Below are 13,018 nucleotides of genomic sequence, written 5' to 3' on the forward strand. Positions count from 1 at the left end.
CAAACGTTCAGCATAACAATAAAGGATAAAAGAAGCTTTATTTTAAAAGGTACTTGCACTTTAGTCTTTTAACCAAAAGCTTTCAGACTGCCGGGCCAAGTGATCCTATCGCTATTGACATCCTATGGGTTACCATTGACCAGAAACTGAACTAATATAAATGCTGTGAAAACAACAGCAGGTCAGAGGCTGTGAATTCTGTGGTGAATACCTCACCTGTTTCCCCAATGCCTATCCAGCCTTTATAGGGCACCAGTCAGGAGTGTGATGGAATACTCACCCTTGCCTGGATTAGTGCAGCTATAAGAATATCAGGTGCATGGGAACACCACCATCTCCAAGTTCCTGTTCATGCATGCACCATCCTAATTAGGAACTATTATTGTTGTCAGTATCCTGGAACTCCCTTCCTAACAGGACTTTTGATGTCCCTACATGCTAACGCCTACTATAGCTCATTAATGTGCAATCATCAATTAACATCCTCACTTCTGATCTTATGATGGAAGGATGGTGATTCATAAAGCATCTGAAGATATTTGGGCCTAGGACTGAGGAACTTCTGCAGAGATTGTTACGAAGTTGAGTGCATATTCATGAATTGGAAGGCAGGAAGTTCGAATTTGTTTGTAAAAACGATTGTGGGGAAAAGAGTGCCATGGTCCCTTTAAGAGCTTGTGCTTGGAAGTTTATAAATGCAGGTGCACAGAGAGTGCCCGAATAGAAACATTTTGTATAGAACAGCCAAGCAGCATGTTTTCCAAGACAACAAGTTTGAATTTGGCTAATTAATTTAAACGAAGCACCTAGATACAGAAAGCCAGTTGAATTTAAATCTGATGATGTTGACAACCTGAAACCAATCATATTATAAGAATTTGTTTATGTCATTACGGGTATATAAGATGACAGCATTTAGAAAATCAGAGAGAGCCAACATCTAAAAGAGAGAGTCATCCACCACCCACCAGAGTTAGCACCATTTTGCTCTCAGAAAAAGTCCATCTAATTAATCAAAGGTACCACCGTATTTTAACTCAAAGTCCTCATTGAAAGAATTATAAAGAATAACATCCCTGTCAGCAGAATTAACAGAAGAAAGGTGTTTGTGAAGAGACCAGAGACGACAGAATATTCCAAAAGAGAGTCTGGAGAGATTAAGTTATAATTTATTGCTTCTTATTAATTGGGTTTATATTAATGGGACTTGTCTTTATTTAAACAGCATTGCAGTAGAATTTAGACCAGTTAGGAAGCAGTTAGTAGTACAAGGGGGAATTGTCAGTTTGTTAGTAATTTTGGTAATTTGTTCATTGTTGGGTTAAATAAATAAATTGTTCCTAGTTACTGTAAAGTGGAGATCAGGGATTTTCTTTTAACCACTCTTTTAATAGATTACAAGGGGAAAGACGAGTTTCTCTGGGTGTTTCAGGGGTATTTATTAGAGGGGAACCTCTTACCCCTGTCGTAACAGATAAGGGCTTTTGTTTTAGTTTAATTATCAGAAAGATTTGCCCGTTTCCCATCGTAACAAGATGTCCTGGGGCTGAGAAACTGACCTGCAATAACTGCAATCATCGTCCTTTGTGCTAACCAGTGGAGAGTTTCTCCCACCCCCAGTTCTTATTGACTGCAGTTTTGCCAGAATCGTTGATGCCATATTCTGTTAAATACTGCCTTAATGTCAAACTGGATGCTGTCACCTCACTTTTGATATTTAGCTCTTTCGATCATGTTTATATAAGAACTAGGATCAAGAGTAGGCAATTGATCCTCTTGACCCTGCTCTGCCATTTAATATGATCATAGCAATTTCAACTCAGCCTTAACTCCACTTTCCCACCTGTTCTCCATAATCATTGAATTCATTACTGATTAAAAATCTGTCTGTCTACTGCTTAAATTTACTCAGTGTCCTGGTGCCAAACACCTCTGGAGTACTGACTTGCACAGATTCACAACTCTTTTTCAGAAGAAATTTCTCATCTGTTTTCAAGCTGCTATCCCTTATCCTAAAACTATGACTTTGTTCTAAATCGCGAGGCAACATCCTTTTCTAAGTCTACTTTGTAAGTTTCCTTTAGTATCTTACGTACCTCAGTCTGATCTTCTCACATTCTTCTGAGAGTATTAGCCGAAAATGTTCAATCTGTCTTCATAAAACAAACTGCTCATCTCTGAATTAATCTGTTGAACCTCCTCTGAACTGACTCCAATGCAGCTGTATTCATCCTCAAGTAAGGGTGCAAAATTGTATAAACTACTCCAGGTACAATCTCACTAATGGCTAATATAGAGTTGTAACACTTCCCTAATTTTATACTGTATTCCTTTAGTAATAAATGCCAAAATTCTATTTGCTTTCTTTATTACCTGCTGTACCTGCACACTAGGTTGCTACAATTTGTGCATGAGGACATCCAGATCCTTCTCTACTGAAGCACTCTGAAGTTTCTCTCACTTTATATAAGTTGCCTTTCTATTCCTCTGACCAAAATCGATAACATCACACTTAACCACATTAAATTTCATCTGCCAAATTTTGGCCCTTTAACCTAACCTATCCATATCCATTTGTAATTTTCTTAATAGAGTCATACAGTTGTATAACATGGAAACAGACCCTTCAGTCCAACTCGTCCATGCCGACCAGATATCCTAAATTAATTTAGTCCCACTTGACAGCATTTGGCCTGTATCCCTCTTATTTCTTAATTGCAATTCATTTTCCAACTTATTTTAGTGTCATCTGCAAATTTGGGTACAGTATTTTCTATTCCCACATCCAAGTCATTACTGTAGTTGTAAATAGTTAGGACCCGAGGTTCAAATCCTGTGGTACCCCACTAGCTACATCTTGCCAACCAGGAAAAGACCCATTTATCCCAACCCTCTGCTTTCTGCTGGTTAGCTAATCCTGTATCCAAACTAATAAATTACCCTTAACGCAAGACTAAGGTTGTAAAGCAGCTCACAACCATATTCTCCAGGACAGTTCAGAATGGGCAATAAATTCTGACCTAGGTAAGCCAGTGATACACTCACCCAATGATCAAATAATAAGATTAAAAAAAATTCTCCTTTACATTGGAAGATTTTCAGTGGCTCATTTGGGTTGTACTTTAGAATGCTAAGGAGTATTTTTCAGTGCAGAGTAGCTAATGATAAAGATGCTATTTGCAGAGTTGTTGATTCCTCTTTGTCGAAGCGTTTTGTCGAAGAAGTAGTTGTGCAAATTTTACAGGGCTTGCTCTTAAATAAAAAAAGGGCTGGGCAGTTTCAAATCCAACTTTTTGGGGTAAGTTTTATTCACTGGATGTACACAGACTTATGTTGGTTCCCTGAGCTCAGACCATACTATGGGCCATTACCATGTAGGTTTCCTCGGTGATATTGAAGAACAGTGCAAACACCATGCAGGTAACTAACTGTCCACCACATTGTTTGTCCCTGGAGAACTGATGTAATTTACATGGTGCCAAGAGAGTGAATTTTGCCTCTGTATCTTTACATGCAACAATTTGTCTTGACTATGGGAGAGAAGATAATTTAGTTTTCACTACGTGTGAATAAACATGCGTGGGCATAAGAGAACATAACTGTATTGTGTTGTTCAGGACAACATGTTGCATAACATATAACTGGGAAATTAAACTCATGTATGAATTTTGTTTAATGTAAATTTAACATTGTCAGCAATGTATGTTTAATTCTTTTGAGCTGTAGTGTAATTATTAACTATTAATTTTGTAAAATATATAGTAGTATTTTACGAGACAACTTGATTCTGGTATAACTGAATGCTATTTTACAATGCAGGGATGTTTTAACATTATATAATAATGTCTTGAGGCACTACACAATACTTTCTATTGGTGAATTAATACATCAAATTCTTTATTATTTACTTCAAATAGAAGATTTTTGGGGACTTCATCACAATTGAAATGGCGTTCCATGCAAAAGCTTTAGAGGTTTATAGCAAAGCATATCAGCATATACAGAATATTGATGAAGAGGCAGATATGGAGGTAAGTTGTAATTTGAGTTTTTTTAAAGCTCAAGTAAATACATTATTCACCACATGCTTTTACTTTTAATAATACTGGCCCTTGTATCTCAATGACCAGATAGTCATTGGAGCAGCATAGACTGGAATTGCTCACCAGGACCGTGTTGTATCCCTGATGCACTGAATCCATGGAAATTGCTTGGAAAATCAAAACTTATGATGGACATTTCCCCAGCATCTATAATCCTCCAGAAAACCCCTTATAGTCAGGATCTTCCATGGTTTCTGACTCAGTTAAGCTTAGTATGACCATATGAATTAGAAGCAGACATAGACCTTCATCTCCTCTACCTGTTCTATCAATCGTTAAGATCATGGCTGATCTGGCTGTGTTTTGAATACCACATTTCCATCTTCCTTGATAGCCCTTTAATTCTCCTACGTAATAAGAATCTATCTGCTTCTTTCTTAAAGCTGTTTAATGATCCTGTCTCATCTTGCCTTCTTAAGTAGAGTTCCAAAGTTGCACAGCCTTCAAAGAGAAAACATTTCTCCTCATCTGTCCTAGGGCGACTCCCAGTTTTTAAATATTGCCTCCTCTAGTTCTGGACTCACCCACAAGAGGAAACACCCTTTCCACATCAACCTTGTCAAGACTATTCAAGATCTTACACAGTTCAATCAAGTCATCCCTCACCTTTGAAACTGCAGTGGAAACAGGGCCAGCCTGTCCAATCTATCCTTGCAAAATAACCCCTTCTTTCCAGGTATCAATCTAATAAGCCTCCTCTGAACCATGCAGTGTACTTATATCCTTTAAATGAGGGGATTAAAACTGCACACTGGATTTGAGATGTGGTCTTACCACTGCCCTGTAAAACTGAAGCATAAATCCTTTCTTTTATGTTCACTTTATTTCATAATAAAGGACTATATCATATTAGCTTTCATGATCATATGCTGTAGCTGCATACAAACGTTTTATGACTCATGCACTAGAATACCTAAATCTCTTTGCACCTCGGAATTCTGTGGTCATTCTCCATTTAAGTAATACGCTGTTTTCTTTTTATTCTTCCTGCCAAAATGAACAACTTCACATTTTCCCACATTATTCTCCATCTGCCATCCGTCGTTCTCTCAGACAACTTACCTATAATTTGTCTTCAAATTTCTCATGTCCATAAAGTAGGAACAGAAGCAGGTCATTTGGCTCATCAAGCCTGCCATCAAACAAGATATGGCTGATCTCCCCCAGGCCTCAACTCCTCTTTTGTATCAGCTCATCATAGCTCTCAAGTGCCCAATAATTCAACAATCTATCTATCTCCTTTGTAAGTATTTTAAGTGATCTAGTCTTCATAATTCTGTGGAATAGAGAATTCCAGACATTCACTACCTTATGGGTGAAGAAATTTCTTTATGTCTCAGTTTTAAATTAGTTGTCCCTTTATTTGTAATTATATCACCGAGTTCAAGGTACCCCTACCAGTGAATCTTCTCAAAATCTACCCTGTCAATGCTCCTCTGAATCTTGTATGTTTCAATAAGATTACCCTTCATTCTTCTAAATGCTAACAAATCAAAGTCTAACCTATTATCTGTGCTTGATAAGTCGCCCGCTTTGTTCCAGGAATCAGCTTGGTGAATCTCTTTTGAATACTGTCATCCCTCTATGCCACTTTCTTTACAACCTACTTTCTGACCCACCTTGGTGTCGTCTACAAGTATGGCTATCATTCTTTTGCTACCCTCATCTCAAATATTAATGTAACAGTGCAGAGAGAGGCCATTTGGCCCATTGAGTCTGTACCAACCCTCCAAAGAGCATCCCACCTGGACCCACCACCCCACAAGTGGTTTTTACCATGGTCAATCCACCTAACCTGCACATCTTTGGACTATGGGAGGAAAGCAGAAGGCATCCAGTAGAAACACAAGCAGACACGGAGAACGTGCAAACTCCACACAGACAGTAACTCAAGGCTAGAATCAAATCCAGGACCCGGGCACTGTAAGACAGCAGTGCTAACCACTGTGCCACCCAGTTAATGTTTCAGTAAGATCTCAGGCCTTATTGCATATGAACCACATGCAGAAGCAAGGGAATATTGGAAACTTATAAAATACATCCTCTATTTCTGCAGTTACTTCTTTCAAGAACTCTCAGTGCAGGACATAAGCCCCAGGAGAAATGTCAGCTTTTAGTACTTGAGTTGTCCCAATACTTCAGGAAGTGAGTAAGTTGTTGAAGCTGCAAGCTGACAAATATCTGTATCCTGATGGACTTCATCCAAAGATCTTAAGTGGTTAGTGCGACAGTGGATGCATTGGTTTTAATTTTCCAAAACTTCTTTGATTTGGGAATGGTACCATTAGATTAAAAGATTACAAATGTAACTCCTTTATTCAAAAAGGGAAGACAGAAAGCAGGAAAGTATAGGAAAATAGAGAAAACGTTAGAAGTGATTATTAAAGAAATAAGGTGGCACATGGATAAGTTCAGAATAATCAGGCAGAGTTAACATAATTTTGTTAAAATCATGTTTGATCTATCTATTGGAGTCTTTGAGAAGGTAACACATGCTAGGGAGAAAAGGGAACATACAGATGTGCTGTACTTAGATTTCCAGAAGGCATCTAGTAAGGTGCAACACCAAAGATTATTGCTGAAAATAAAACTTCATGGTGTACACAATAGCATACTGGCATGGATATAGGATTGGCTGGCTAATAGGAAGTGAGAATGTATAAGCAGTGTCTTTTCAGTTTGGGAAAATATAAAGTTTGGTGTGCCATAGGGATTGGTGCTGGGACCTCATATTTGCAATTTATAGAAATGACTTAAATGAATGTACAGAGGTATGGTTGTCAAATTTACTGATGACACAAGGATAGGTAGCAAAGTTGAGAAAAGGACACAGGGAGGTTACAAAAAGATATTGGTAGGTTGGCGGAGATGTGGCAAATGGAATATTTTGGGGCTAAGTGCTTACACTTACTCCTGATTCATATGTACTTTCACTCCAGTGATTGTGATTGGTTTAAGTTCTTTGCCTTTGTTTGCCTCCTCAATTTCTGTTGCTCTTGGAATGCTTTTTTAGTGTCCTGTACTTTGAGAAAAATGGAAATTCCAAGTTTAAAGTCACTGGCATTTCCTTGTTTTCCATTATTATTCCCCAAAGCCTCGTCCTTGAAGTGACATATGTGCATACGAATTAGGAACAGGAGTAGGCCATTTAGCCTTTTGAACCTGCTGCGTCTTTCAATAAGATCAAGGCTGATTTTAACTTCAACCCACATGCCTGCCTACCCCAATAACCTATCACTTCTTAGCTTATCAAGAATCTCTCTACCTCTGCCGTAAAATATCCAAAGATTCTACTTCTGCCACCTTTTGAGGAAGTGAGTTCCAAAGACTTAAAACTCTCAGAGAAGAATGTTTTCCTTAACTCTGTCTTAAATAGGTGACCCCTTAGTTTTAAGCAATAACCCCTAGTCCTAGATTCTCCCAACAAAGGAAACATTCTTTCCGTATCCACTGTTTCATGCCTCCTCAGGAGCTTGTATGTTTTAATCAAGTCACCTTTTACTCTTGTAAACTCAAATGCAAGCCTAAACTGTTGATCTTTTCCTCCATTCCACATATTAGTCTGAACAAATATCACAACAAATATCGCCAAGTTCAAGGTACCCCCACCAGTGAATCTTCTCAAAATCTACCCTGTCAATGCTCCTCTGAATCTTGTATGTTTCAATAAGATTACCCTTCATTCTTCTAAATGCTAACAAATCAAAGTCTAACCTATTATCTGTGCTTGATAAGTCGCCCACTTTGTTCCAGGAATCAGCTTGGTGAATCTCTTTTGAATACTGTCATCCCTCTATGCCACTTTCTTTAAAACCTACTTTCTGACCCACCTTGGTGTCGTCTACAAGTATGGCTATCATTCTTTTGCTACCCTCATCTTAAAAATTAATGTATTATAGAATGTTAACAGTGCAGAAAGAGGCCATTTGGCCCATTGAGTCTGTACCAACCATCCAAAGAGCATCCCACCTAGACCCACCACCCCACAAGTGGTTTTTACCATGGCCAATCCACCTAACCTGCACATCTTTGGACTATGGAAGGAAACCAGAAGGCATCCAGTAGAAACACAAGCAGACACGGAGAACATGCAAACTCCACACAGACAGTAACTCAAGGCTAGAATCAAACCCAGGACCCAGGCACAGTAAAACCTCCAACATGTCCAGATGTGGTCTCACCAATGACCCATATAGTTGAAGCATAACATCCCTACTTTTTATTTAATTCCAATCAGACATGAGAGAGAAAGTAAGACACTTGACCCATTTGGCTCTGCCGTTCAATGAGATTATGGATGATCTGGTAATCCTTAATCCTACTTTTCTGCTTTATACACGTAATCCTTGATTTCCTTAATGATTTTAAATCTGTCTATCCTTAGCCTTAAATATACTTAACAACCCAGTCTTGACACCCTTCTGTGGTAAACAATTTCATAGATTCATCACACCTCTGAAAGAAAAGAAGTTCCTCTTCATCTCTCTCTTAATGTCCTGTCATCCAAGACTTCCCCAACCACGAGGAAAAGCATGTCTGCATCTACCCTGTAGAGCCCTCCTAAGAATCTTATGTTTCAATGAGGTCTCTTCTCATTCCTCTAAACTCTAATGAGTACAAGCCTAATCTGCACAAGCTGGCCTCATACAGCCTCATCAGTCTACTCTCGATCATTGGCAAAGTTATGGAAGGTGTCACCTGTGCTGTCAAGCAGTACTTGCTTCATTGATGCTTAGTCTGGTGCTTGCAGAGCCGCTCAGTTTGGTGCTGCCAGAGCTACACAGCTCCTAATCACAACTCAATGGGAATATGGGAGAAAATTCTTCTGGTTGGGAGTCATCCTTAGCACAAAAAAATGATTGTGGTTGTTAGAGGTTGATCATCTCAGCTCCAGAACATCTCTGCAGGGATTCCTCAGGGTAGAGTCTCTTATCCAATCATTTTCTGTTTATCAATAACCTTCCTGCTGTTAACTGATGATTACATAATGTTCAGCAACATTCACAACTGCTCAGATTCTGAAGCAATCTGCGTTCAAATGTAGACTTGGGCTGACAAGCGCCAAGTAACATGCATTGTACAAAATGCCAAGCAATGACCATCTCTAACAAAAGTAATTCAACCCATAGCTTCTTGATATTCGATGGCACGCCATCGCTGAATCAACACGCTGTCAACATCTTGAGGTTTACCATTTACTAGAACCTGAATTGGCATATCTATATAAATACTGTGGCTACAAGAGAAGGTCAGTGACAAGAATCTTGCAGCAAATAACTCGTCTACCATGTACAAGGTACAAGTCAGGATGTAATGAAATATAGCCCATTCTCCTGGATGAGTGCAGCTCCAGTAATACTCAAGAAGCTTGTTACTATCTAGGACAAAGTAGCCTGCTTGATTGGCAGCACATCCACAAAAATTCACTTCCTCCACAATTGACACTCAGTGACAATCGAGTCTACCATCGACAAATTCCCCAGGTCTCTTTAGACAGCACCTTCCAAACCAACAACCAGTATCATTGAGAAGGATAAAGGCAGCGGGTACATGACACCATCACCTTGTCACCCAGTGGCACAATCATGCAGAATAGTTGTGAAGACACTAAATCCCAGGAAATCTTGGCTGATGTAGTTAAGTCTTTTTAAGGGGAGATGGTACATTGTGCTAACATGACTAGACTAGTGATCCAGATTTCCGGGTTAATACCTGTAGACATGGTAAAATATCATCATAGCAACTGGTGAAATTTAAATGAATGAAGTTTGGAATTTAATGAAAGTTAGTCTCAGTAACAGTGACCTTGAAACTTTAATCAATTGTAAAATCCCATCTGGTTCAATGCTGCCCTTTAGTGACAGAAATTTACCATACTTCCCTGATCTGGCCTGCATGTGATTCCACCCTCACAGGAATATGATTGACTCCTTACTGGCCTCTGAAATTGCCTAGCTCAGTTCAAGGGAAGTGAGAGATGGACAATAAATGTCCAGTTCACAATTTCTGCTGAAACCCTATCTTTATTTCTTTTTTTGTCCTTGTAAGTTGTGTTACACACAAAGCTCCTTTCATTTACTGGTGCATCTTCTTTGTCTCCAGTCACATGATGTCTATATCGTAATTTGCTTCTTTTCGGTACTGCTTCAATGTCAAAAGTCACTCGGTCACGTAGACCAATATTTCTATTCATCTAATTACTGTTAATGTGAACATTTGAAACTCCTTTAAAACATTCTTAAAAACAATAACCAATTCCTTAGACATTTAAAAAATATATACATTTTTCTTCTTATTTTGCTTCCAGGTCAAAAGTCATCATACTCTATTTACAGATTTTTTTACATGAATATTCAGTTTTTTCTAACAAAATATTCTTCATGGAAAAACCTCATATTTCTCATATGTGTTTACCATCATCATTTATTCAGTATTTTCACACTGCTTCTGGTATATAATGTTTTCAATTTGGTCAGAAGTGCCAATTATATCCTCCCTGCGTAGAGGTATCATCTATCGTATTCAATTTTAATATATTTGAGGGATAAATCCATTAACTAATAAGTTTCCACTGTGAATGTTGCACTGACATTATATTGTTTGTGTGAAGTATGTTCATAATCACTAGCTTTTTTGTAAACATTGGAATGTGACTTTAACGATGTACCAGTGTTACCTATATATATATTTTTCAAAAGGCTGTTAGTCGATGAGTTTATTTGCTTTATAGATTTTCAGGAACACACTTCATTTACAAGACAGCCAGCCTCGTCTAAGCATAGTATCTGCAAACTCTATAAATACCATGAATGGACTAAATTCAGCTCTACGTATGTCAGGATCTTCTAAGGTAAGAGCCTGGGGAATTAGCTCAGATGGTTGAGTGCTTGCTTTGCATGTGAAATGGAAAGGGATTAATATCAACATTCTCCAGTTACCTTGGTTTGATATCTTGTTAGATCCTCAAAGAACTCTAATAATCAGGTTGGGTAAAGAAAAACCAATAGATTTTAAAGAATTGAAAGGATTGTTCAGATAATGTAGATTGGTTCAGTTTGCTTTTCCACCTCATTAAGAACAATGGAATAACCTTTTCAAACAATCTAGTGAATCTAATGAGATAGCAAGAACTGTAGATGCTGGAGTCAGAGATAACACAGCGTGGAGCTGGAGGAACACAGCAGGCCAGGCAGCATCAGAGGAATAGGAAAGTTGAAGTTTCGGTTCGGGACCCTTCTTCAGAAATGCGGGAGGGCTAAGGGAGCTCAGAAATAGAGAGAGGAGGAGTGGGGCTGGGGAAGGTAGGTCGGATGGTGATGGGTGAGTGCAGGTAGGAAATGGTGGGGATTGGTCAGTGAGGTGGAAGGGCCGGGTAGATGGGAGAGAAGATGGACAAATTGTGTCAGGTCATGGAGGCGGGGATGAAAGGGAGGGTTGGACATGGGATGACGCCGGGTGGGGAGATATTAAAACTGGTGAATTCCATGTTTAGGCCATCGGGCTGTAGGCTTCCAAGGCAGAATATGAGGTGCTGCTCCTCCATTTTGCGGGTGGCATCACTGTGGCACTGGAGGAAGCCCAAGATGGACAGGTCACCCAGCGAGTGCGAGTTAAAATGGTTCATGACCGGAAGGTGTTGTCTTTTGTCATGTACATGCATTATCTTACATATGAAGACAGTGGAGCATTTGAAAATGTTCGGCTCATATTACAATGACAAATGAGTTAAATCTCTGGTTTAAGACCCAAAGGTCATCTTATTGATAAGGCTCTCGTGGTGTCTTGTTTCTTTCCTTCCCACACTTGGCTTCCAACAACACTTTTAAAATAGACACTTAATATAATTAATAGAACACATATCCTTTATCAACTGCTGGTTGTTAATTATTTATTCTTAAGTTATAACATAATTGAGATATTGTTGATAATTGCTATCTGGTAACTATTTTATGGGTGTTTAGTATTCTGAAATTTAGTTACTGTGCTATTTCGTGTGGCAGCACGAAAATGGTTTCTTTCATTCATAAGGTTTAATATTACAAGATGGATTCTGGATTTTGTTGGATTAGCAATATACATATGTTGTTAAAAAAAACCCCAAAATGGCCAAAGTAATCAAATGTAATCTAACACCAAAAAGTCTAAAATCCAGATGAAAGCAAAGTACTGCAAGTGCTGGAAATCTGGAATAACAACAGAAGGTGCTAGAGAAACCCAACAGGTTTGGCAGCATTTGCGGAGAAAGAAACAAAGAAAGTTTTTGAAGTCTGATGTGACCTCTTCAGAACTGAAGGAAGCTGGAAATTGACAGTTTGTATGCTGTTAACAAAGTGGGGAGGATAAATGAGTTGAACAGATGGTGAGGATACCCACAGAGTAGAAGACAAAGGATGTTATAGTGGTAGTAGAGGAGGGATACAGATACAAAATAGGTGTTTATGATATGTATGGAAAACAGGTAAGGTTTTCTGAGAGCAAACAAGACACTTGGGGAATGTAAACAAAATAGAGAATAGTGTGTCATGTTGTGAAGTTGTTGAGCTCTATGCTGAGTCCTGGAAGCTGTAAAGTGCCTAAATGGACACGCAGTTCATCTGAGATAACAAGGTGTAGAGCTGGATGAACACTGCAGGCCAAGCAGCATCAGAGGAGCAGGAAGGCTGACGTTTTGGGCCTAGACCCTTCTTCATTGACTTGAACACTGCAGCAAGCAGGGGGCATACATGTTAGCATGAGAGCAATATGGTGTATTAAAATAGCAAGCAAGCAGAACGTTGGTTTATTTTTCCAGTAGAGCAGATGTTCCGAAAGTGGTCCGCCTGGCTGTAATTATTCTCCTAATATAGAGGAGACTGCACTGTGAACAGCAAATACAGAAGACCATACTTAAATAAGTACAAATAAACCACTGCTTC

The 13,018-nt window shown here is 38.9% G+C and overlaps 2 protein-coding genes across 4 annotated transcripts in view; one reads left to right on the forward strand and one right to left on the reverse strand.

The window, feature by feature from the left end:
* LOC109911501 (RNA-binding protein 12-like) overlaps positions 1–13,018 on the reverse strand; it is a 137,554-nt gene that overhangs the window by 94,332 nt on the left and 30,204 nt on the right. The window lies entirely within an intron of this gene.
* cibar1 (CBY1 interacting BAR domain containing 1) overlaps positions 1–13,018 on the forward strand; it is a 64,527-nt gene that overhangs the window by 46,048 nt on the left and 5,461 nt on the right. The window contains exons 7-8 of the mRNA XM_020510822.2: positions 3,918–4,031; positions 10,834–10,953. Coding sequence (XP_020366411.1) covers positions 3,918–4,031; positions 10,834–10,953 — 234 coding nt within the window. The remainder of the gene's footprint in view (positions 1–3,917; positions 4,032–10,833; positions 10,954–13,018) is intronic.

The sequence above is a fragment of the Rhincodon typus genome, chromosome 4 (genome assembly GCF_021869965.1).
Source record: "Rhincodon typus isolate 14 chromosome 4, sRhiTyp1.1, whole genome shotgun sequence".
NCBI classification, from domain to species: Eukaryota; Metazoa; Chordata; class Chondrichthyes; order Orectolobiformes; family Rhincodontidae; genus Rhincodon; species Rhincodon typus.